We start from the raw sequence: 26972 nt of genomic DNA on the forward strand, positions 1-26972 counted from the left end.
CCAATTAAGAATACTATGACCAGAAATACTTTCCTTCAAAAATGAGGAAAAAATAAAGACTTTAAATATGTATGAATGCACCCAAACTTCATAACTACTTTACCTGTCCTTCAAAAAAGAGTAAAGTGAATTCTTCATATTGAAAAATGAAACAAATGTGCATAGCAACACAAGTCATATGAAATTTTAAAGTATTCCTGGTAAGGAAAAGTCACCTGGCAATACAGAATTCAATTTTATTGGAATGATGGCTTACGAAACACTTTTTCAACAGAATTTAAAATACATAAACATAAAAATCATCATAAACCTCTTCATGAGCATGCAATGTAAAAACAACTGTGCCATCGATAACATAATTTTCAAAGGATATATAAATATACTGAATTTTGTTATGAAACTTAAGATAATTTCCTGCCAGTTAAAAATACAGTGTAATTTGAATCCATCACATTTACTGATTCCTGATTTAACTTCTTGCATTTTAGGGGGCTTGTGAAAACAGTCAGATCGAGGACAACACAGTGAAGATTTGGGCCTACTTTTTCTTTAGTAGTCACAGGGTCTCTGTTCCAGTCTATTCTAGTACCTGAGTCTCTGATACACTGAGTTGAGTTCCATGCAGGGTGAGAGATAAGGTTTTATTTCATTTTGTAACATGTGACTTTCCATTTTTCCCAGTGCCATTTGTTGAATAGGCTGTTTTCTCCAGTGACTATTTTCAGCACCTTTGTCTACTATGAGATACCTGTACTGATGTGGTGTGTCTGTGTCTTCTATTCTGTACCACTGGTCTACATGTCTGTTTTGGTGCCAATACCTTGCTGTTTTCATGACTAGAGCTCGGGTAGTATAGTTTGAGGTCTGGTATTGTGATGCCTACTGCTTCTCTTCTCTTGCTAAGAATTGCTTTGTCTATTCTGGGTCTCTTATTTTTCCAAATGAAGTTCATGATTGCTTTTTCAAGAATGTCATTGGAATTTTAATAGGAATGCATTGAATCTGTATAACACTTTTGGTAGTGTGGCCATTTTGACGATATCAGTTCTAACCTAACCAGGAGCATGGGGGAGTCTTTCCATCTCCTAAGGTCCTCCTCAGTTTCTTTCCTTAGTGTTCTAAAGTTCTCATGGTAGAGCTCTTTCACCTCTTAGATTGAAGGTCCTCCTCAGTTTCTGTCCTTAGTGTTCTGTAGTGTTCATGGTAGAGCTCTTTCACCTCTTAGACTGAAGGTCCTCCTCAGTTTCTGTCCTTAGTGTTCTGTAGTGTTCATGGTAGAGCTCTTTCACCTCTTAGATTGAAGGTCCTCCTCAGTTTCTTTCCTTAGTGTTCTGAAGTTCTCATGGTAGAGCTCTTTCACCTCTTAGATTGAAGGTCCTCCTCAGTTTCTTTCCTTAGTGTTCTGCAGTTCTCATGGTAGAGCTCTTTCACCTCTTAGATTGAAGGTCCTCCTCAGTTTCTGTCCTTAGTGTTCTGTAGTGTTCATGGTAGAGCTCTTTCATCTCTTAGATTGAAGGTCCTCCTCAGTTTCTTTCCTTAGTGTTCTGCAGTTCTCATGGTAGAGCTCTTTCACCTCTTAGATTGAAGGTCCTCCTCAGTTTCTTTCCTTAGTGTTCTGTAGTGTTCAAGGTAGAGCTCTTTCACCTCTTAGATTGAAGGTCCTCCTCAGTTTCTGTCCTTAGTGTTCTGTAGTGTTCATGGTAGAGCTCTTTCACCTCTTAGACTGAAGGTCCTCCTCAGTTTCTTTCCTTAGTGTTCTGAAGTTCTCATGGTAGAGCTCTTTCACCTCTTAGATTGAAGGTCCTCCTCAGTTTCTTTCCTTAGTGTTCTGTAGTGTTCATGGTAGAGCTCTTTCACCTCTTAGACTGAAGGTCCTCCTCAGTTTCTTTCCTTAGTGTTCTGAAGTTCTCATGGTAGAGCTCTTTCACCTCTTAGATTGAAGGTCCTCCTCAGTTTCTGTCCTTAGTGTTCTGTAGTGTTCATGGTAGAGCTCTTTCACCTCTTAGATTGAAGGTCCTCCTCAGTTTCTTTCCTTAGTGTTCTGAAGTTCTCATGGTAGAGCTCTTTCACCTCTTAGATTGAAGGTCCTCCTCAGTTTCTTTCCTTAGTGTTCTGCAGTTCTCATGGTAGAGCTCTTTCACCTCTTAGATTGAAGGTCCTCCTCAGTTTCTGTCCTTAGTGTTCTGTAGTGTTCATGGTAGAGCTCTTTCATCTCTTAGATTGAAGGTCCTCCTCAGTTTCTGTCCTTAGTGTTCTGCAGTTCTCATGGTAGAGCTCTTTCACCTCTTAGATTGAAGGTCCTCCTCAGTTTCTTTCCTTAGTGTTCTGTAGTGTTCAAGGTAGAGCTCTTTCACCTCTTAGATTGAAGGTCCTCCTCAGTTTCTGTCCTTAGTGTTCTGTAGTGTTCATGGTAGAGCTCTTTCACCTCTTAGACTGAAGGTCCTCCTCAGTTTCTTTCCTTAGTGTTCTGAAGTTCTCATGGTAGAGCTCTTTCACCTCTTAGATTGAAGGTCCTCCTCAGTTTCTTTCCTTAGTGTTCTGTAGTGTTCATGGTAGAGCTCTTTCACCTCTTAGATTGAAGGTCCTCCTCAGTTTCTTTCCTTAGTGTTCTGTAGTGTTCATGGTAGAGCTCTTTCACCTCTTAGATTGAAGGTCCTCCTCAGTTTCTGTCCTTAGTGTTCTGTAGTGTTCATGGTAGAGGCCTTTCATCTCTTAGATTGAAGGTCCTCCTCAGTTTCTGTCCTTAGTGTTCTGTAGTGTTCATGGTAGAGCTCTTTCACCTCTTAGATTGAAGGTCCTCCTCAGTTTCTGTCCTTAGTGTTCTGTAGTGTTCATGGTAGAGGCCTTTCATCTCTTAGATTGAAGGTCCTCCTCAGTTTCTGTCCTTAGTGTTCTGTAGTGTTCATGGTAGAGCTCTTTCACCTCTTAGATTGAAGGTCCTCCTCAGTTTCTGTCCTTAGTGTTCTGTAGTGTTCATGGTAGAGGCCTTTCATCTCTTAGATTGAAGGTCCTCCTCAGTTTCTGTCCTTAGTGTTCTGTAGTGTTCATGGTAGAGCTCTTTCACCTCTTAGATTGAAGGTCCTCCTCAGTTTCTTTCCTTAGTGTTCTGTAGTGTTCATGGTAGAGCTCTTTCACCTCTTAGATTGAAGGTCCTCCTCAGTTTCTGTCCTTAGTGTTCTGTAGTGTTCAAGGTAGAGCTCTTTCACCTCTTAGATTGAAGGTCCTCCTCAGTTTCTGTCCTTAGTGTTCTGCAGTTCTCATGGTAGAGCTCTTTCACCTCTTAGACTGAAGGTCCTCCTCAGTTTCTGTCCTTAGTGTTCTGTAGTGTTCATGGTAGAGCTCTTTCACCTCTTAGATTGAAGGTCCTCCTCAGTTTCTGTCCTTAGTGTTCTGTAGTGTTCATGGTAGAGCTCTTTCACCTCTTAGATTGAAGGTCCTCCTCAGTTTCTTTCCTTAGTGTTCTGAAGTGTTCATGGTAGAGCTCTTTCACCTCTTAGATTGAAGGTCCTCCTCCGTTTCTTTCCTTAGTGTTCTGAAGTGTTCATGGTAGAGCTCTTTCACCTCTTAGATTGAAGGTCCTCCTCAGTTTCTTTCCTTAGTGTTCTGAAGTGTTCATGGTAGAGCTCTTTCACCTCTTAGATTGAAAGTCCTCCTCAGTTTCTTTCCTTAGTGTTCTGAAGTGTTCATGGTAGAGCTCTTTCACCTCTTAGATTGAAGGTCCTCCTCAGTTTCTTTCCTTAGTGTTCTGCAGTTCTCATGGTAGAGCTCTTTCACCTCTTAGATTGAAGGTCCTCCTCAGTTTCTTTCCTTAGTGTTCTGTAGTGTTCATGGTAGAGCTCTTTCACCTCTTAGATTGAAGGTCCTCCTCAGTTTCTTTCCTTAGTGTTCTGCAGTTCTCATGGTAGAGCTCTTTCACCTCTTAGATTGAAGGCCTTCCTCAGTTTCTTTCCTTAGTGTTCTGTAGTGTTCATGGTAGAGGCCTTTCATCTCTTAGATTGAAGGTCCTCCTCAGTTTCTTTCTTTAGTGTTCTGAAGTTTTCATGGTAGAGCTCTTTCACCTCTTAGATTGAAGGTCCTTCTCAGTTTCTGTCCTTAGTGTTCTGTAGTGTTCATGGTAGAGGCCTTTCATCTCTTAGATTGAAGGTCCTCCTCAGTTTCTTTCTTTAGTGTTCTGAAGTGTTCATGGTAGAGCTCTTTCACCTCTTAGATTGAAAGTCCTCCTCAGTTTCTTTCCTTAGTGTTCTGAAGTGTTCATGGTAGAGCTCTTTCACCTCTTAGATTGAAGGTCCTCCTCAGTTTCTTTCCTTAGTGTTCTGCAGTTCTCATGGTAGAGCTCTTTCACCTCTTAGATTGAAGGTCCTCCTCAGTTTCTTTCCTTAGTGTTCTGAAGTGTTCATGGTAGAGCTCTTTCACCTCTTAGATTGAAGGTCCTCCTCAGTTTCTTTCCTTAGTGTTCTGCAGTTCTCATGGTAGAGCTCTTTCACCTCTTAGATTGAAGGCCTTCCTCAGTTTCTTTCCTTAGTGTTCTGTAGTGTTCATGGTAGAGGCCTTTCATCTCTTAGATTGAAGGTCCTCCTCAGTTTCTTTCTTTAGTGTTCTGAAGTTTTCATGGTAGAGCTCTTTCACCTCTTAGATTGAAGGTCCTTCTCAGTTTCTGTCCTTAGTGTTCTGTAGTGTTCATGGTAGAGTTCTTTCACCTCTTAGATTGAAGGTCCTCCTCAGTTTCTTTCCTTAGTGTTCTGTAGTTCTCATGGTAGAGCTCTTTCACCTCTTAGATTGAAGGTCCTCCTCAGTTTCTGTCCTTAGTGTTCTGAAGTGTTCATGGTAGAGCTCTTTCACCTCTTAGATTGAAGGTCCTCCTCAGTTTCTGTCCTTAGTGTTCTGAAGATTTCATGGTAGAGCTCTTTCACCTCTTAGATTGAAGGTCCTCCTCAGTTTCTGTCCTTAGTGTTCTGAAGTTTTCATGGTAGAGCTCTTTCACCTCTTAGATTGAAGGTCCTCCTCAGTTTCTGTCCTTAGTGTTCTGAAGTGTTCATGGTAGAGCTCTTTCACCTCTTAGATTGAAGGTCCTCCTCAGTTTCTGTCCTTAGTGTTCTGAAGATTTCATGGTAGAGCTCTTTCACCTCTTAGATTGAAGGTCCTCCTCAGTTTCTGTCCTTAGTGTTCTGAAGTTTTCATGGTAGAGCTCTTTCACCTCTTACATTGATTCCCATTTTTTTTTTTTTTTGAGGCTCCTGTGAATGGGGTAGTTTTCTTTATTTCTTCTCAATCAATAATGTGAAGAGAGACATTACAGATTGGGAGAAAATCTTTACCACATGTACCTCTGATAAAGCATTAATCTCTAGAATATATAAAGAACTCAAAATACTTAACACCAAAAATAACATATAACCCAAACACTAACAGGCTAAGAAACTGAACAGACACTTCACAGATGATATACAATCTATTAATACAAGAAAAAATATTCAGCATCTCTAGCAATTTAAGAAATGCAAATAAAAACTATAAGATTTCATTTCACTCCAATCAGAATTATTGGGAATTATCAAGAATACAAGCAACAACAAATGTTGGCAAGGATGTGGGGAAAAGGTACGCTCATACATTGCTGGTGGGAAAACAAAATGGTGCAGCCACTCTGGAAAGCAGTGTGGAGATTCCTCAGAAAACTTGGGATGGAACCATCATTTGACCCAGCTATCCCACTCCTCGGCCTATACCCAAAGGACTTAAAATCATGATACTACAGTGATACAGCCACATCAATGTTCATAGGTGCTCAATTCACAAGAGCTAAAGTATGAAACCAACCTAGGCACTCTTCAACAGATGAATGGATAAAGAAAATGTGGTATGGGTGTGTGTGTGTGTGTGTGTGTGTGTGTGTGATGGAATATTATTCAGCTTTAAAGAAGAATGAAATTATGGCATTTGCTGGTAAATGGAGGAAGTTGGAGAATATCATGCTGTGTGAAATAAGCCAAACCCAAAAAAACCAAAGGCCAAATGTTTTCTCTGATATGAGGATGCTAATTCACAACAGGAGGGGATAGGGAAGAATAGTGTTACTTTATATTAGGTAGAGGGGAGGGAAGGGAGGGAAAGGGTGTGGGGGTAAAAAGGATAGTAGAGTGAAACAGACATTAATACCTCAAGTACATATATGACCACATGGCCAAGGTGATCTTACAATGTGTATAATCAGAAAAATGAGAAATTATACTCCATTTATGTATGATCTACCAAAATGTATAAATGCATTCTAATGTCATATACAACAAATTAGAACAAAAAATTAAAAAATAAAATATAGTGTAAGGTTAAAATGATTTTTATGAAATAACAAAGTAACTGACAAAATATTCATAGAATAAAGGGAAGTGAAATAAGAATCAAAAAATGTCACCAGAAAAATCAGTGAACCACAAGTGAAAGCAACAAGAAAAGGAAGAAAAAGAAATATAAGGACAAAGGAAACTTATAGAAAAAAAAAAAAAACAAAACTGTATGCAGTCTACCAGAGACTCTAAATCTAAGGATGAAATGTGAAGGCAAAAGCATGTAAGAATATTACAGATAAAAGTGGCAGGAGCCTGTAGAGCAATAATTATCATATGGGAAACAAACTCTAAAACAAAAACTTATGAGATACCTTTTATCTCAATGTAACTTTATTGGCAATAGAAGAAATAAAAAAAAAAGAAGCAAATATGATTTCAATGACTATAGAAACAGGATCAGGCATAACTTGATTTCATCCTATGTTGCCCTAATTTGTGAAATAGTGGAAAATGACAACAAATCACAAAATTTAGATAAAAAACATAAAAACAGTATCAATTGATGTGAGGATACCTATACTACAACAGAAAAGGAAAAAGAAAATTTAACCAATAAAATTCTGAATAACCATGCATGTATTATTTTACAAACACTTTTATATCACTACAATTTTCACCTCCGACTATATGCCCAAAATAGGCAGCCATTGTGAATCACTGACACGCATTATATGGCAGAAAAACCCCACAGGGAATCCACAGAAGTACTCCAATGGGTTCTGATGAGGGGATTCCATGAATAGACGTATGAGTGATAGAGAGACTGCTTTGTGATGCTCACGTCACCTCCCCTGGAGGCACCCAGAAATGTGCCCAGAAGTCTTACAGATGCCCCGGGTCATGGAGATGCTGCCGGAGCATGATGGCCGCACAAGGGAAGAGCAGCGTCGGGCTGTGGATGTGAAGGTATTGGAGCATCGCCGCAGGAGAAGGAGGAAGCTAAGGAAGCTGAAAGCAGGCTGAACAGGGGCAGCACACGCCCGTCCAGGAAGCAACAGTGACAGACTGAGCTCCGGGAAAGAACTTCAGTGGCATGACTTCTCCATCAACGCTCGGAAATGTGGCGTCCTCCTTGACCTTTAGACCTCTCAACTGCGTTCCTGGTTTCACGAATTTTTATCCAACTGGGTACATGACTCTTTTGTTTGCTTCAGAGGCAAGTGTGCAAAAATGGCTTAGAGACAATAAGATGTGTTCACTGGAAAATGAAATGGCTATTTCTTGGAATTCTCTCTGTGACTACTGATGCTTCTACTCCGGTACTATAAAAGGAAGAAACTGGACTTTGACATGTAGGTCATATTATTCTATATCACTAAGTTACTGAAAGTACCACTAATCTACAGTGAAGGTATATATCAGCTCCAGAAAGGGAGAAATTAAGGACTAAAAGAAAGGGCATTAACGTTTTCTTCTCTGTAACAAAAACTGCCCAATCATTTTTCTTCAAAAGAAAAATCTGAAACTCATTCATGAATATCCCAAAAGATATTCTACACGGGAAGGAAATTACACAATTGGGAATTCTGAAGGAGGCTCTGCTCACCCAGGAAGACCAGGTTTCTGTAGGTCTCCAACATCACTTCTCGGTATAAATTCTGCTGAGCTGGCTCCAGGCATCCCCACTCCTCTTCGGAGAAATCAACGGCCACGTCCCTGAGTGTCAGCAGTTCCTGAAATGAAACGATAGGTATTTACGCACAGCACACTGACCACATGATCATCCACAGAGCTTGTAAGTGGACTAAGATGAAATGAGAGTAGAACTGGCTCTCAAGTAGGTGAGTGACTTCATTCAAACAGTGAATGAAGTCAGTAAAACAGTGATATTCTCTATTATCTCAGAGGAAAAAGTGTCATAAATCTAAAAAAAATAAACTCCAACTTCATAAAATAAAAAGTAAAATTAAGGCATCAACACAAGGATATACATTTTAATTTCAATTTTATATATAATAACATAAATTGTCTATTTCTCAGAAGGGAAATTATGGTGAGTAAGAAGGGTAATTCTCAAATTTTAAATGCACAACCATAAATCAGAGATTTACTGAAATGCAGACTCTGGTTCAGTAGTTCTGGGATGGCACCTGGTTTTCTGAACATGTAGCAGTGATTCCAATCTGGTGGTCCTAGTACCAGTGGTCCAGGAGGAACTGCTGAATAGCAATGAGGCAGGACACAAAAGAAAAAAGTCATTGATGAATTTGAGCTCAAGTATTTTAAGAGATTTATATAATTTTATTAAAATAGTAACACTCAAGAACAATCCTATTTGAACATTTCAAATACATCCTTCTTGCTAAGAGTTTTTCATGTCTTAATGCAGAAAAACAAAAGAATGTGATAGTAATGGTATTCATGACATGGTATTTATGACACTTTGTCAAACATCCAGTAAATGGTAGAGTCTGATCTTCACCCAAGTTTATTTGACCTGCAATTCAGAAAACAATGAAGCATCAAACTCAAGATAAAGTGGGAATAACAGAAGAATTTTCAGAGCAGGGCAGTGATTAAAAAATGAGAAGACTAATAGAAATGTGTTAAGAAGAAACAAGATGAAATTGATCAAAAGGTATTTGTTTCATGTACAACACATAGAAATGTCAGCTTCATGTATTAAAACAGACAATTTTTCATGCAAATGAAAACAAGTCATACATTCAACTTTGTGAAACATATAAGTCAATTTGGGATGGATATTATTTTAAAAGACACTATTGAGATACACACATTTAAGGAGAGGGAATAAAATAAAAGCCATAGTTACTGAGTCTTTTACACTCTTCATCTTGTCCCTGTTATTCAGAATTTATTTTGAGGCACACTTTATAATTTCTACACACTAGGAAAGACATGATTCTTGTTTCATTCATGCAAAATGCAAGGAGGTGATGAGGTGCATGTCTGTGAGCTGCAGGCAGAATAAGATGAAGCCTGCAGGACTGTGGCCTGCTTCAGGAGAACCAGGACTAAAACAGTACTTCTGGTAAAAATAATAAGCTACATTCCCCAAAGCAAAGAACAAAGAAAATCTACTAAGAAAGTACAGTTTCTGTATCAAGTATGAGGGTTTTTGTAGATCATTTAGAAAAATCCTACCAAGATGCCTAAACACAAAGAGAAAAAAATAACTTTATAAGGAAAATTTGGCAGACAGCATTTATACCAAGCAAATATGGTTACAAGAGCTATAATAGAAAACATTGGTACCATGTGTCAATCACCATAAAGGGACACATCATCAGTAGCCAAAGCAAAATCAAAGCACATAATAGGGTATTTTGTAGACTTCCCTTGGCATTGCAGTGATTGAGTCTCTTAATCGTCTTGTTCTTTTAGGACTCACTAAGTCCTTCAGGGCAATGAATGCACATTTCATTCACTCCTGTGTATTCACAGGTGACAAAGCACTCAGATGGAACACAAAGCGTGGTTCTCTACTTCAGCAACATTCAATGACCCAAAACATCCCAGTAGGAACCTAGGATACCAAGATATTCTGATGTCCATTTATCAGGAAGAAAGCCTTTTCAATCCTGCAGGTCACGTATGCCTGGAAGGCTTAGATGAAAGTGTAAGAGCAGACGGTGCCCAATACAGGGGTACCTATGGGCATACATGTATTTAAAGAGTTAAGGATGACTATCTGAGGAGAAAAGGAAGCACAGTGGCTAAAACATGTTGAACACAAACCTGAGTGGTAGAGCTAAGTGTCTGCACACTCCACACAGAAGGTAGTTGGGGAGGGAAACCCGGTGCCTTCCCTACAGGGGCCACACCTGGAAACGAACCACATCTTGCTGCTCCTTCTTTAGGTTTCCTTTTCACAAGTGACTGTCTACAATTCAAATCCATATCTGGAAAATACAGGTCTCAAGAAAGCAAGCACAGGGTCCCAGGGACCTTCTTTTGCAGGCTCACGATTAACTTGTAAGTCTGAACTCAGACTCTCTGCGTCCTATTTCATTCATTTAGTGTTAAATGAGAAGGACCCACTACTTAGGGGTAAAAGTATTCGCCCTCAGTGGGATTTTGTCTTGTAGTAGGGATTGAATCCAGGAACTGATTACAGACTTACCACTGGAACATCTGCAGCTCTTTTCCTTTTTTATTTTGAGACATGGGTTTCCCTTAGCTGCCAAGACTGACCTCAAATTTTCAGTCCTGCTCCATTAGCCTCCTGGGTGTCTGGCATTCCGCGCGTGGGACGCCCACCGTGCCTGGCCAAACTCAGTGTTGATGTGTATGGGAGGCACGAGCGTGTAACGCTCTTACGCTCATATCTCAAGAGGAAAAGCAAGAGCATTCATCTTTTTCAGAAAATAAATGTAATCTTCTGTTGCTACCTTTATGATAAAAAATCATTTACAAAAACATAAATCATGTGAATGATTCTAGGATTTGCCAAACCTTTTCTCCCATGATTTAGTATTTAACTACAATATCTAGATGATAAAATCGATGACATTTTTTACTGTACCAGGCCTTCATGTATGAGGAGCTTAAGATTTGGTCAATCTAGAATTCACCTATGCACCTACCACTCAATTTTTAAAAACTGCATTCACTTTTCTGCATCCGTAAGAGAGTGATTTTCCTTATTTATTATATCTGGTAGAATTTCCAAAGCTAAGCCCTAGAATTCCACTTGAAATCACCTCCCAAACTACAGAGCTCATAAGAAACCCACAAAGAACACTTCAGAGAAGAAGAAAGACAAATAAAACACTTAAATAAAGTAATGTAAGGCTGACTTCCTTTTCTAAAATCCAACTCAATTCTATAGCTTTGGATATATTTTCTTATGTTTGAAGCTCTCCTAGTAAAATACATTTTACAGTTAGGGAAAAGTTGAAGCTAAAGTAAGTAAAGAAATCTTTTCAAGGTGACAAGCCAAGGATCAGCAGAGCTGACTGTAAAATAGACAGGTCACACCCAAGGTTAAAGTCAAGACTTCCTGATACGTTGGACATCCTTCCATCCCCATTCTTACTCACTGAAGTGCATATGGATTCCTGTACACTGTGAAGGTGGTGAGTTTTCCTTGTACTTTGGGATACTCTCCTTGCACCCACATCTCAGAGAAAAGGCAGAGAGAATAAATTCTGTATTATGATCCAATTTGGAGGCCAAAAAAATCTCCATGCAATGGAAGTTATGGGAAAATATTCATGTTCCAAAATGTTACAGATGTAGGTAAAATAGGAAAAAAGAGATGCCTTTAAGCCTCAGGAAAACCATTTTCCCTCAATCTCCACCCCAATCCTCATTTTTTCTTCTAGGAAGAGATGAGCAGGAAGCTGATGGGTCTACAGACAATCTAAGAGAAATACTCCTGTGGGTACCGAGTGTTGTTCCCAGGCAGTACTGAAAACCCAGCACCAGGGAAAAAATAGGACATACCACCGAGTAAAGTTTCTGTTGTACTGAGCTTTTCATTTCTGTGACCTTTTAGCAGCTAAAAGCAACAACTTAGAAGTGGAAACATTTATTTTAGCTCACAGTTTCAGAGGACTCAGTCCATGGTAGGCTCACTCCAAGACAGAAACACCATGGAAGAGGAGTATGGAGCTGTTCAGCTCATGGCAGCCCAGGCAGCAGAGCAGGAGGAAGGTGCCGGGGGAAGAGGACCCGGTTCAGGGCCACCCCAGAGACCTGCTTCCCCAGCGAGTTGCCCTCCCAGCAGCACATCAGCTGTCCACGGACGAGTCCACAGAAGTCGGAGCCTGCACCATCCAGTCATGTCTAAAGCCCATCTCTCCACCTTGCTGCCGTTGGGACCACATTTCAACATGCGAGATTTTGGAGACACCCCAGATAAAAAACCAGAATATTGAAAAACATATAGTGATAAGATGACTTGTGCCTGAGGAAGAAAAGAGGAGGCATGAAGATTTTGTAAAGCGGAGCCTGGTGATTATTCTCTGCTCTCCACCCATGTGAAACATTAACCTCTTGAAAACAAACATTTTCAAAAGCATCATCTATTACCTAGGGGTATATGATAATTAAAATTCTGTGTCAGCTTCGAATATTGCATGGGTAAACATTGTAAACAATTCTGTGAACTGCAAAGGGAAAATTGATATTTTGGAACCTGAGAAAGAAACTCAAAAATGAAGGATTTGTTGTCAGTCCTGTGAGCAGCTCTAGAGAGAACAGGGTCTAAGTTTTGAGATCCTGCCTCTCATATTGTGGAGGAATCAGAAAAGATCGATAACCTGGAGAGAAAGGAAAAGCTAATGGCTGCTGTCAACAAAGATCTTCCTACGCAGGAACCACATCCAACAAGGGGCTTTTCCCAGGATGATGTTTCGTGTACTCTGCACAAACTGTGGAGACCTAGAGATGCCCGATGATGGCTCTTTGTAGTGACAGAATACCCAGAGTTTCCAGATGCTGACTGATCTCCCACCCCATGGTCCAGAGGGGGTCCAGTGGCCATAATGCCACAGCACTTATGTTAGATTGGATGCATCTGGAGGTAAACTTAGGCAGGACACAGTCCCCTCCACAGCCGATTCTCCCTTTTACCAAAAAGCTGCAGATTCTGCATTTTCTGGCATTCCAGGTATCCTAGCACCCTTCACAGAGTTCTTGCATGACCTGCAGGTCAGAGGTGACACAGGCCCAGCAGAGCCACCTGGGCCTCACAAGCAGAGGAGACCCCAGAGCCCTAGAGGCGTGACAAAGTCCTAAGCAGCTGTGGAAGACACGCCCCGATTCCTGCCTGCGGCCTGATTGGGCAGTTCCCACCCAGAATCCACGATCGGGAGGGCATCAGGCCCCCCGCGGGCACAGAATGCCAGGAGGTGCACCAGCCCGGGCTGAAAGACGACAGAATGACCCTCGGCTGCAGCTCTTCTCAGCCAGTTCCCCGCTGAGAAGGGACCTCTGCATTTTGGCACAGCTTCACTCTGGCCTGGGCAGAGTTGCCCACCCCTTCTTTACTGGGCACTCCTGTATCTTCCCTCTGACGTGGAGTCACAGGGTGCATGTGTCCTGTTACAGCTCTGTTGTTATAGCAAGCCAGCTCTGGCCTCAGCACAGAGCACTGCACAAGCCAGGCCGGCCGTGTTGGAACGAGGGAGCCAGGTGAGGCTGCTCCTGCGTGACCAAGGCTCTGACACTGTCAATCTTGGTCTACTTTATCAAGGCCAGCAAGTTATTAAAAAAAAAAAAAAAAAAAGTCATTAAGGACATAAAAATGGGAGTTATACAGCAGTATATTTTTTTTAAAGAGTTAAAAGTTAGAAAACAAACATTTTAGCTAACTAGGTGAGGAGTCTGGTTGACCCACATTTCAAAAAGAAAAGGAAGCCTGTGTGCAGAGGAATCAACATGCTCACAGCTCTGGAGCCAGGCTGAGGGAGATGTGCAGCTCCAGGACAGACCAGCCTATGGAGCAGAGGCTTGGAGATCTCGGGAGTTAACTCTGGGGGCCCAACACCTGCTCCTGGACCGTAAGGGATTTACACAAGGAAATCCAGCAAGTCCAAAGAGCAGATCCATAAATTCACTCCTTCAAAATGTAGAGAAGGCCACACGAATGCAGCATGGAGTGAGAAGACACCCTGAGAAGTTATACGTACAAAAAAAATATGCATGGAAATGTGTTGTCAGTAAAATATGTAAAACAGGAAGAAGTAACAAACATGTACTAATTAACTGTAATAAAATGATGGAAATTATTTTTAGATCAAAAATTACATAAGAAAAGTGCTCAATGTCAGAGATTACCAATAAAAGTAATGTAAAATGACATCAAAATAAGGAAGAGTAAATGTTCATGAGGAACAAACACCTGCATGAATGCCCAGGTGGCTGACACGTGTCACTGACACTTATCAGTAAATCTGAAATCATGCATAATACACAACCCACTGTTTTTTCCCCAATGTGTAAAATATTCACAAAACATTAATGTTTGGGGACAAATAAAAGTGACACCATCAACATCATCAAAACACAAACTTGAAACAATGTAAGATCCATAAGCAGTGAGTGAGTGAGCAGCCTGGGCACAAGAGAGCCCCGAGAGCAGCACGCAGCATGTGTGCAGAGACCCAGGCAAAGAAACATAAAGAAGAAGAGAAACATTTAACATGATTCTAATGGAACAGTAATGGTAACAATAAGTCACAGAAAATTCAAATATAATACAGTCAAGCAAAACCATGACCCTTGAGGAACACATGGTACAGTCAGGAGCAGGGACAAGAGTCCCAGGACCGTGGTCCCTGAGTGCAGGAGGACACAGGGAGACGCACCAGAACTGCCACCACCGTGTTTACCTACTGGGGCCCCAGGGTGTTTGGAGTCTCATCATTAAACTCAGCATGGCTTGGTGGGAAGAATGACCTGGGCTTCTCCAGAGCATTTCACCCCATTTGCTCAGATTTCAAACCATAATTAACAAGCTAAAACTCAAATCATAAAATAAAAATCCCAAACACGAGGGCAAACTGGAGCCGTGTGGCACAAGATTTCATGAAGGAGGCAACAGACTCCAGCCGGGTCGGCAGCCTGCAGTGCCCGCTGCTCAATGGAAACTGACTGGTTAGAGTGAACGGACGCCCACGTTGGGCACACTCTCCTGAAAAGCCGCAGCCCTGCAGGGGTCACTCCTGAGTGTAGCGAGGACATCGAGAGCTAAGGAAGCTTCTGTGAGGTCCACTCACCCTGTGTCCCTTTTCACAGTGTGGGGATGCTCCCTCACCCAGGCTCACGATTCTCACGGGGAACAACACACGGCTAGATGCAGATTAAGGTCCTGACCTATGATGTCTGTTTTCTGCAACCACTCCTAACAAAAAAGAGTGAATTTCCACAACACCAACCAATGTCCTAGCAGCTGGTTATCCAATCATTCAAATCTGACACTGGCCAACAGATGTACCACAAGTGTGGGGCTCACACCTGCAGCATTTTGCCTATCTGGGAATCCAGCTTTAAACCCCAGGATATCATGTACCCCTTTTATCCACTTCCTAGAAACTGGGGGACCATACAACTACCTAACATGTCGAATCATTTGATATAACAACCGAGAATAAAGAAAAACACTTGACTATGTGTATCAGCTTCTCAAAACTCAGCAAGTTAATACATAGAAAGAGGCACAGAGCATGGAAAGTGGCAGAAGAATATGGTGCAGGTAGGAAATCCTTGGAAAAGAGCCAAGTGAAAATATGGCCCCATCTTTGTGACCTTCTACAGCAGCTTACTGCAGCCACCCTTCCCGAGCCAAGCACGGTGGGGCACACCTATAATCCCTGTGGCTTAGGGGGCCGGGCAGGAAGGTCAAGAATTCAAATTGAGGCTCAGCAATGTGGAGAGGCCCTAAAGAACTCCATGAGACCCTGTCTCTAAATAAGATACAAAAATGGGCTGCGGACATGGTTCAGTGGTTAGTGCTCCAGATTCAGTCCCTGGTTCCCTACGAAACAGTTTGCTTTAAGTTGCCAGAACAAAATATTAGTCAAGTAAAAATGCTTAAACTTCCCTGCTGCCTACAGCCCACGGAGTCTGACCCACCGCAGCCTCAGCCAACACACTCTTCTCCCGTCCCCTCCTAAGTACGTGCTGGCTTCATGGTAGAGGATTCTTTGATCTCACATCTGATTATTTTTCCTGGTTCTGGGGACTGAACCCATGGGCATGTCACAACTGAGCTACATCCCGTCTTCTACACTGTTTTGACCTTTCATGGTTTCACTAAGCTGCCCAGGCTGACCTTCACCTGGTGACCTTCTTGCCTCCAATTCTGAGTCCCTGGATTACTGCATCCACCATGATGCCCAGCTGGATCTGGATTTCCTATTCTTCATCAACCCCACTCCCTCCTGCCAAGTGTCTTGTCCGCGTCCCTTAGGAATGCAGCAGGGTCCACTGCACGCTGTGAACACAAGCCTTGCTGCTCTACCACTGGGGCTGATTTAAGCTGACTTGTTTTTTCCTTCCTCTTCTCCCTCCATGCCTCCCTAACCATGGGAAATTAGATTAACCGTCTTCCTGTCTCAAGTCAGGACTTAGGCCAGGTTGTATGTCCTTCAGCTCATGCAGCACAGGAGCCAAGAAATCCAGACTTCAGGGCTGGCACAAGTCCTGAGAAATAGCTCTCCAAGGCTACAAGGGAATCATGGCTCCTGAGAGGGCACGGCTGGAGGGCAGTCTGTGATCCTACACTTTAAGGCCTCTGTTCACCTGGCAATTAGGATCACAGCCTCTGGGACAGGAGTCCCCGTGTTTCTTCTGGTACCAAAGCAACAAGACTTCAGTTTAATATGTATTTTACAGACCTTTATTTTATTCATTTATCATATGTGGTGCTGAGAATTGAACCCAGTGCCTCACACATGCCAGGCAAGTGCTCCACCACTGAGCCACAACCCGAGGCCTAAACACTTCCTTTTCCTCCCTCTCAGAACCTTGTTCTCAGTATTGGATCAGGATTGTGGACAAGGACCAAGCTTTTGGTATCAACTTTGGTCACCATGAAGAAAATAGGGTGCCCTGCTCCAGCCTTCTTGGCCAGGTCTGGCCTCCAGCACGCTCCCCCACCTGCTGTGTCCTGAACCTCTGAACATTCGCCTGACAGCGGTGGCTCTGAATGGAGTCCTTGTTCTCACAGAGCTCAGCAGGTGCCACGGCCTCCTGTGGCCCCACCTATGCAGGTACCTGTTCAAGGCCCTGCTGGTTTCTACAGAAGGACATCGCAAAACCTCTCTGTGTGGACTAGGTATGGTTGTGCAGGCTGGTAATCCCAGGACTAGGGAGGTTGAGGCAGGATTGCAGAAGTTTGAAGTCAGCCTCAGAAATTTACTGAGGTTCTAACCAATTTAGCTAGACTCCGAACAACTTAGGAAGACCCTGTGTCAAAATAAAACAAAAAAAGGACTGGGAATGTGGCTCAGTGGTTAAGGGATCCTGGGTTCAATCCCTGGTTTAAAAAAATAAAAATCTGTATGGTCAATGTGAACTTCCTTGGACAGAACATCCTAGCCAATGAAGAAGCTTCAATGAGTGACGGAAGAAGCTGACATACACCCTCCCAGCTCATTGAGATCATCTCTAAGGTCCTGCCTGTGAAGACCAGAAGCCAAAGCCAGCTCCTGTTATGTTGGCAGCCACACAAAGAGGTCATCAAGGAAGCCTAGAGACCGCACGGGAAGGCCAGGCCTCTCTTGAAAACGTGCCCACAGTAAGAACAGGCCCAGCAGGAGCCCTGGGCACAGCTGACAGTGGGGACTCACCGGAAGCCGGTGACCTGGTGATAATGGCGACAGGACCAGTCAGGCTCACCACGTCCTGTGCCCCCACCCCTAGAATGTGACCTGGGAAACGGAGGCTGAGGCAGGGCTTTGTACACACAGGTTGTCCAGCGCACCTCCTGGACGAGGTCTGCTGTGTGAGCTAAATACTCAGATACCCTCTCACCCAAAAAGCCATAACTCCACTTGCAAGTGCCACCAGACGTGTCCTGACCCAGTCTCCACTTGTCATCCAGGAAAGGCAACAGCTGCTCTGCTGGAGGTCAGCCAAAAGGTGAGTAAGGCTGTGAGGGCCAAAGGACCATGAGGAGGACGATCAATGTCATCACCAACAGGACGTTGTTTAAGGAGGGGGTCACCTGCCCAGGAGGAAGCAGCACCCCTCAGGAGAAGCGCTGGCAGGGATCCAGCCTCCTGTGGACAAACGCTTAAATCATGGGTGGAACTGGCTTCACCAAACACCCTGACTCCAGCCTGGTTTGTTAAAAAAAAAAAAAGCCTCACAAGACCTAAGAGCTATAACTAACATTGTTTAGGACATTCAGCCCCAGGACCTAATCCATACACCCTGCTAACTGCAATGCCAGGTAACTATGGCTGGTTCAAAGCAGTACATTTAAATGTGAATTCTTTGCATCCCACTGAAAAAGAATTTCTATTACAGTTTGCTTTTGAGTGATAGAAGTTCAATACAAAAGCAAACCATCCAGTATTGCCAGACTGTCTTACCTCAGGGATTTAAAATCTCTTCTGTTTTTCTGAAAGAATGTCTAACAAAACAGTTAGCTGCAAGGGTTGCCGTTGCATAAAGGGCTCCTTTACCGACAAGTGGTTGCCCTGCTTACAGCCAAGCCCAGCCAAGAATACCGCCTATCGAATACTACCGCACTAAAGCACCACACCACAGGTGCATATGAGGCGTCCCTAAAAGGATCAGTTAGTAAAAAAGTCACTTACTGGGCATGTCGGATTAGCCAGAATTTTGATATCAGATTGAAAAAAGGCTATCCTAAGAAGTCAGAAACAGAGACAGAAATGTGTGTTCCTGGGAATGTCATGGTTCTGCCATATTTGGGTCCCTAATTTTAGATTAATAACCAAATGTCTGTGTGAAGCCCTAAAAGGAACAGAAATCAAGCATTTGTACACCAGCAAGCCAAGCAGCCTTGAGAGGTGGACAAAGCCTCATGACAGCCCTGCCCTAGGCCTGCCGGACCCACAAAAGCATTACGACTGTATATGAAGAAGAAAGAAGGGGCAGCCCTTGGAGTTCTCATACGGACAATGGGGACAGTGGTCAGTGTCCTGAAAACAGCTTGACCACACAGTAAAAGGAGGGTCCTCCTGCCTTCGTGGCTTGACTGCCCCTTGTGATTTGCTACAAGAGCTTGAGAAACCGGCTCTAGGACAACCCACTTCTCTGCATGTTCCTCATCGAGTCCTGCTGCTCAAACACAAGGATGGGTGTCAGCTGAGTGCTGGGGGTAGGAGGACCCAGACCATCCTGTTAGATGATCCAAGTGTCCACCTCAAGAGGACCCAGGCCACCTTAAATCAAGACACCCAGTGTCAACCTCAAGATCACCCAGGCCACCTTAAATCCAGACACCCCAGTGTCAACCTCAAGAGCACCCAGGCCACCTTAAATCAAGACACCCCAGTGTCAACCTCAAGAGCACCCAGGCCACCTTAAATCAAGACACCTCGAAGTCAACCTCAAGAGGACCCAGGCCACCTTAAATCAAGACACCCCAGTGTCAACCTCAAGAGCACCCAGGCCACCTTAAATCAAGACACCTCGAAGTCAACCTCAAGAGGACCCAGGCCACCTTAAATCAAGACACCCCAGTGTCAACCTCAAGAGCACCCAGGCCACCTTAAATCAAGACACCCCAGTGTCAACCTCAAGAGGACCCACGCCACCTTAAATCAAGACACCCCAGTGTCAACCTCAAGAGGACCCACGCCACCTTAAATCAAGACACCCCAGTGTCAACCTCAAGAGGACCCAGGCCGCCTTAAATCAAGACACCCCAGTATCAACCTCAAGAGCACCCAGGCCACCTTAAATCAAGACACCCAGTGTCAACCTCAAGAGCACCCATGTCACCTTAAATCAAGACACCCCAAATGTCAACCTCAAGAGCACCCAGGCCACCTTAAATCAAGACACCCCAGTGTCAACCTCAAGAGCACCCAGGCCACCTTAAATCAAGACACCCAGTGTCAACCTCAAGAGCACCCAGGCCACCTTAAATCCAGACACCCCAGTGTCAACCTCAAGAGCACCCAGGCCACCTTAAATCAAGACACCCCAGTGTCAACCTCAAGAGCACCCAGGCCACCTTAAATCAAGACACCCAGTGTCAACCTCAAGAGGACCCACGCCACCTTAAATCAAGACACCCCAAGTATCAACCTCATGACACCCAGGCCACCTTAAATCCAGACACCCCAGTGTCAACCTCAAGAGCACCCAGGCCACCTTAAATCAACACATCCCAGTGTCAACCTCAAGAGGACCCAGGCCACCTTAAATCAAGACACTCCAGTGTCAACCTCAAGACACCCAGGCCACCTTAAATCAAGCCACCCTGTTGCCAGCAGATGGTAATGGCCCCATACAGCATGACAGCTCAGAGAGCAAGTGATCCTTGCTTCAGTGGCCTCTCACTGAGTCAGACTGGCCTCTTCTGATAGAAGCAAGTTCATGGACAAAGGCCAGTGGATAGTTGCATACTCTGCAGTCAACGAAAAACAGATACTGAAAGCTGAGGCTCTGCTGCAAAAACATCAACCCAAAAAGTCAAGCTGATTTCTCTGACAAGAGCTTTCACAGACCAAAGAAAAGAAGGTAAGCATTTATCCTGACCCTAAATATGCTCTCATGAGAGTATAAACACATGGAGCCATCTGGAAGGAAAGAGGAGTCTTTGCAGCTAAGAACAATGGCATTAAGCAGGCTCGTGAAAATACTGCCATTCATATAGACTGTGCCCACACCAAATCAGGTGACAATCGTGCACTATCCTGGTCACCAGAAGACTGACATCTAGGTTGCCAGGAGAAATCAGGCTGCTGACAGAGCAACCCAAAGGGCAAGAAAGAACAAACTCTTTATCAGGGCCCTGACCCTCAGCTTGTATCAGACAAATACAAACCTTTTCATACTGATGAGAAGGAGAAAAAGGAAGAAGAAGGCTTTGACCTCTGGGGTAGCACTGCCAAGTGCAGAGACTCCCCTGGGCTCAGCCTTCTGCCCGAAGCCTTGGCCGCTCCTGATGAGACACGTCCACAGGAGTGCCCACTGTGGGAAGGAGCCTCAGTAAGATCTTCAAGTGTCACGGTAAGGGCCGTGCCTCCAATGGGCTATTCAGCAAGGGATTCAGAACTGTGTCTTTTGCACTCAACCAATCCAAAGACTAACAGGCAGTGTACTATAAAGTCTAAATATGTAAAATATAATCTTCCATGATTGACAAGTAGAGTTCCTCCCAATTTCCTATGTCATAGGAACTTGTAAATATTTGCTTGTATTGGTAGACAACATTTCTGTGTGAATCAGGTTTTTATACCAGAAAAGAAAAAACCTCAGAAATAACTAGTGTGCCCTGGAATGAGCTGATGCTAAGACATGTGCTCCCTTCCTCAGGGCAGGGACAGCTGAGTATCTGCCACTGCAGAAGTGGTCAAACATTTGAGCAAAACAGTGCATATCCAACAGAAGTCACATGCTTTTTGGAAAACCCAAAGTACAGGGTAAATAGAAAAGAGAAACTACACCTTTCAAAAGATGAGGCCTAATTATGCCAAGAAACTCACATGCTGTGGGAACAGGTGTCTGTCAAATGCTCTCCTCCAAAGGGTATCCATGGCAGTGATATTAAATTGAGCCCTCAGAGAAGCAGTGTATTAGAGACCATTTCTTTAATCATGGTGGGAGAGTGGAAAATATGGCAAAAGCAACCCAACCCCCAACAAAATTTAGTTCAAATAGTATGCACAGCGATCAGTCAGAGAAACTGCTGTATAAGAGTGTGCTTCTTCCTAGTCACCACCCAGGCCGGAATTTGGAATTGCCTCTCTGTCCCTTCTAGTGAAAATCCAGAAGAAAAAATTTCAACAGGCAACGGCCTTCCATTCTAGGAACCTTCACCCCCCACATTGCACAGGAATCAGCTAAGAAGTGTAGTCACCCAGAAGCTGAAGAGATGGCTCCTCTTGGAGAGCGCTCGCCTAGCATCCACAGAAGTATAGTCACCCGTTTTTCCATGAAAATTGACGGCAGGGAAAATGAACATGGCCCTTGCTGCTCTGCCACTGTGATGCATTTCGAAACTTGCTTTTTCCATACTTTTCTCCCTCTCCCCCTTCCTAATCATGAGAGGGACAAGATTAACCTTCTTCCCGTCCTTGGCTAATTATCTCTCCTCCAGCTCTTGCACCACAGGAATGGAAAACTCAAGACTTCAAGGCTGGCACCAGAGGATCTAAGAAATGCTCTCTAGCAAGGGTGCAAGTGAGTTATAACTCCTGACGGGCACAGCTGGAGGGCAGCCGCACTGTGGGCCCATCGCTCCCCAGGGCAGTTGGAATCCCAGCCTCTGGGACAGGAGTACTCTCTCTCCTTCATAAGCAGCAAGAAGACTTACTTTAACTTTCTCAAATCCTTGCTGTCATTACTGGATCAGCAATGGGAACAAGGACAGAAAGCAAGTGCTCCTCTACTTAACCTAGAGATGCTTGCTTTCCTAGTATATCAATGCATCTTTAAAATACGGTTACTTGCTACCCAAATATGAATTTGGCACATATAACAGTATGCAAACAGTCTCACTAAAAACTATATCTTCAGAAAGGTCAATGAATTCTCCATTCCATCACTATTAGAAACACATCTACCTTCGGACCCCATCTTCCAGTGCTCTCTCTCACTCAGTGTAAAAGACGCCTCTGCATAATGGCAGCAGAACAAGACAGCAGCAGGGGAGGCCCAGAGAAAGAACAGGGCCCTCAACAAGACCATTTATAGGCTCAGAAGGCGGCCTAGTGTACAACTCTTTTTGACTGAAATCCACCTGTATCTTTCCTCTTAGGAAAATATTTTCATGTCTTTCAAATACTATTGATGAAATACATAGCTCAGGCGGGCAGAGTGGCACACGCCTGTCATCCCAGTGGCTTGAAGCTGAGGCAGGAGGATCACAAGTTGCAGGCCAGCCCCAGCAACTTAGCAAGGCCTAATCAAATAAAAGGAAAAAGGGCTAGGGATGGGGCTCAGTGGTTAAGAGACCCCCGTACCAAAAACAAACAAACGAAAAACCCACAGCCTGAAATGAGTGAACACGGTTTTCAAATTGACACACTCAGGGAGGGGTGACTGCTGAGCTGAACACAAACATGTCTCCCTCTGTGGTCAAGTCAGATCATCCTGCAAGTGGGATATTCTTCCACAAACATCCTTAAGTCCACTTAAGGACTGAACGATCGTCCCACCATGAGGCACTGTGCTGTGCCTTGAATCTGCATGAAGTGAGTTTTGCCCTGGAAACACCTGTAAAAATTCACTGGGATGACCTTCCTAGCTCTTTGGAATACTTTAATCTCCCTCCACAACCCTGAGGACCCACAGCACAGGGATCGTCTTTGCCTTCCTCTCACTACTAGAAGGTTATTGGCTGATCAGCAACGTGTCTGCAAGGAACTGAAGCTCGAGTTGGGGGAAGATGATCCCAATGCCCCAATCCATGACCTACTTAACAGACCTATGCCGGAACGTTCCTGCATGCTCCAGGGTATCCAGCTGCTCCCACACAAGCCTCCACGCCCAACTCTCAAGCTGCTCTGTAGGAGGAAAGGGGAGCACAGAGGCTGATGTCCTCTAAGCACTGTAAGTGACAAAGCACTTGTGGGAGTCCACATCCCTCCAATTGCACCACCTCCAGAAAACTAACCCGACACTGCCCTAAGGCGGACACGCAACCACACAAGTGACCAGGAAGAAAGGAGGGAGGGTTCAGTGTGACAGGAGAGCCACTGAGAGGCTGTGGCGGAGAGAGAACCAGAGAGAGCTCTAGAAGCAGGACTGAAAGGCTCCACTCTGGGCGGGGGGCGCACTGATTGTCAGACGTGTGACCTGCCTCTGCACCACAGGGACCTGAGCCTCCGCAGCCATCACCTCATTGTCCACGTTCTTCCTGGTACACACACCAGCTATCCAACCTGAATACGGCCTGAGGCACGTTCACACAGAGATCTGTGTTCCAGACCTGGGGCCACGGAGCGTGAGCACCTGCGGCACAGGACACAAGAGACTGTCACACACACACAGACACAGAGATGAGACTCACTGAGGACAAGAGACTGTCACACACACACAGGGACGGAGATGAGACTCACTGAGGACAAGAGAGTGTCACACACACACAGGGACGGAGATGAGACTCACTGAGGACAAGAGACTGTCACACACACACACACAGAGATGAGACTCACTGAGGACAAGAGACTGTCACACACACACACAGACACAGAGATGAGACTCACTGAGGACAAGAGACTGTCACACACATACAGACACAGAGATGAGACTCACTGAGGACAAGAGACTGTCACACACATACAGACACAGAGATGAGACTCACTGAGGACAAGAGAGTGTCACACACACACAGGGACGGAGATGAGACTCACTGAGGACAAGAGAGTGTCACACACACACAGGGACGGAGATGAGACTCACTGAGGACAAGAGAGTGTCACACACACACAGACACAGAGATGAGACTCACTGAGGACAAGAGAGTGTCACACACACACAGGGACGGAGATGAGACTCACTGAGGACAAGAGAGTGTCACACACACACAGACACAGAGATGAGACTCACTGAGGACAAGAGAGTGTCACACACACACAGACACAGAGATGAGACTCACTGAGGACAAGAGAGTGTCACACACACACACACACACACAGAGATGAGACTCACTGATGACAAGAGACTGTCACACACACACACAGATGAGACTCACTGAGGACAAGAGACTGTCACACACGCACACACACACAGAGATGAGACTCACTGAGGACAAGAGACTGTCACACACACACACACACACACAGATGAGACTCACTGAGGACAAGAGACTGTCACACACACACAGGGACAGAGATGAGACTCACAGAGGACAAGAGACTGTCACACACACACACACACACACACACAGATGAGACTCACTGAGGACAAGAGACTGTCACACACGCACACACACACACAGATGAGACTCACTGAGGACAAGAGACTGTCACACACACACACAGAGATGAGACTCACTGAGGACAAGAGACTGTCACACACACACACACACACAGAGAGATGAGACTCACTGAGGACAAGAGACTGTCACACACACACACACACAGAGATGAGACTCACTGAGGACAAGAGACTGTCACACACACACACACAGAGATGAGACTCACTGAGGACAAGAGACTGTCACACACACACACACAGAGATGAGACTCACTGAGGACAAGAGACTGTCACACACACACACACACACAGAGATGAGACTCACTGAGGACAAGAGACTGTCACACACACACACACAGAGATGAGACTCACTGAGGACAAGAGACTGTCACACACACACAGAGATGAGACTCACTGAGGACAAGAGAGTGTCTCACACAGGAGATGTGGATGACAACCAAGTCATAAATAAGAGGCAACCTGGGAAAGACCTTTTGTTGCTAAGGGATCTAAGAGTAATGTGAGGCTTTCAGATATTTTCGGAGTTTGGTCAATGGTAAAAAATACATTTTGTATGAAATCCAAGTGCACACCTAAACACATCTCAAAAATTGAAAAAAATCAACTTATATTCACACCATGTGATGGTTTCTGATGTATTATTTTTTCATCCTATTCCCTGTAACTTACAAATAAATTCATGAAGGGCCACTGAACTTACTCTGCCTGTAAATTTTGAGATATCTCCTTAGAAGACCAATCTACTTAGTGACCAGGCCTGCCTCTGCTCCTCCACCTCCCCTGGCCTCAGTCCTGGATGCCGAGCTCACCGAGCCTCCATCCCTCCTCTGGAATGTGCTGGGATGGCAAGGTGACATATCCCGAGAAACCTCCTGACCTGAGTGCCTCATGTGTTTTCCACGTACATCCCTCGAGTCCCAGGGAGGCTGATCTTGCTACCCTGTAAATGGCCCTGATATTTAAAGAAACCTGCATTTGATCCGTGAGTATTGAGTTCTGAAGCCGACCTTATTTGGAGGTCACAGGAGGTTCTCTGCCACATCTCCCGATTTTTTTTTCTAGTAATATTGTATTAATATTGCTGCTGGAGCTACTTTCCCTCAACATTTCCTAGGTGTTTTTACTGCACTTCTGGTGTAATACTTGGTCAGGAAATGATGACCTTCCCAGTTGAGGAAAATCCACAGGGGACAAACCTTGGTGACTACTGTTCACCGAGTCCACAGGGTCCTCGAAAAGTGATCATCAGTGGTGAGCAGCACACTTACCTCCTGGAATAACATTTTCCTCATTTCTTTACAAATTTGTGAAAACAAAATGAGATGTGTACGTACAAGTCCTGATACACCAGGTAGGTGACAATGGGCCCACAGTTGTGCCCATTAGCTCCTTTTCTTATACTTTAATAAAGAAATTTTTACACTTCTATTTTTGTTTGTTTGCTTTGAAGAACACCTTAATAGTGCTCATTGGAACAGAAAGGTAGTTTCTGCGTGACAAGTAAGGAAAATAGAGTGGACAGGGAGAGGAGGAGGGCATACAGGGTCATCTGAGGCATCCTTAATGTTCTGTTCCTTTTTTTTTTTGGTACCAGAAATTGAACCCAGGCTACTTAACCACTGAGCCACATCTCCAGTCATTTTATTTTTTATTTTGAAACGGGGTCTCGCTAATTGCTTAGGGCCTCATTAAGTTGCTGATGCTGGTTTGAACTTCCAACCCTCTCCTGCCTCAGCCTCCTGAGTGGAAGGGAACACAGGTACGTGCCATCCTGCCTAGCAGAGTTCTGATTCTTGATGTAGACAGTGCCTGCAGGGGGTGTCCCTTTGTAATAATTCATGGATGTGTATAATTTTGAAACTTATTCTGTTTTTTGCTTTGCCCAATAAGATAGAATTTAATTTTAAAAAGTGGCGAAGAACAGAAAGGAAGGATTTTAAAAGAGAACCAGGGAATACTTTAGGGGAGTGGATACATTAACTATGTTGATTGTGGTGCTGGTTTCATGGATGGATTATATATGAAAAGATAAAGGTATATACCTTAAATATGCACAGGTTATTATAT

At 44.1% G+C, this 26972-nt stretch overlaps 1 protein-coding gene across 1 annotated transcript in view; it reads right to left on the reverse strand.

The window, feature by feature from the left end:
• The window catches only part of LOC306644369 (uncharacterized protein), a 193757-nt gene that overhangs the window by 160751 nt on the left and 6034 nt on the right, over positions 1 to 26972 (reverse strand). The window contains exon 2 of the mRNA XM_079111253.1: positions 7894 to 8020. Within this exon, the coding sequence (XP_078967379.1) occupies positions 7894 to 8020 (127 nt within the window). The remainder of the gene's footprint in view (positions 1 to 7893; positions 8021 to 26972) is intronic.

This window comes from Sciurus vulgaris (genome assembly GCF_902686455.1).
Source record: "Sciurus vulgaris genome assembly, chromosome: 14".
In the NCBI taxonomy this organism is placed as follows: domain Eukaryota; kingdom Metazoa; phylum Chordata; class Mammalia; order Rodentia; family Sciuridae; genus Sciurus; species Sciurus vulgaris.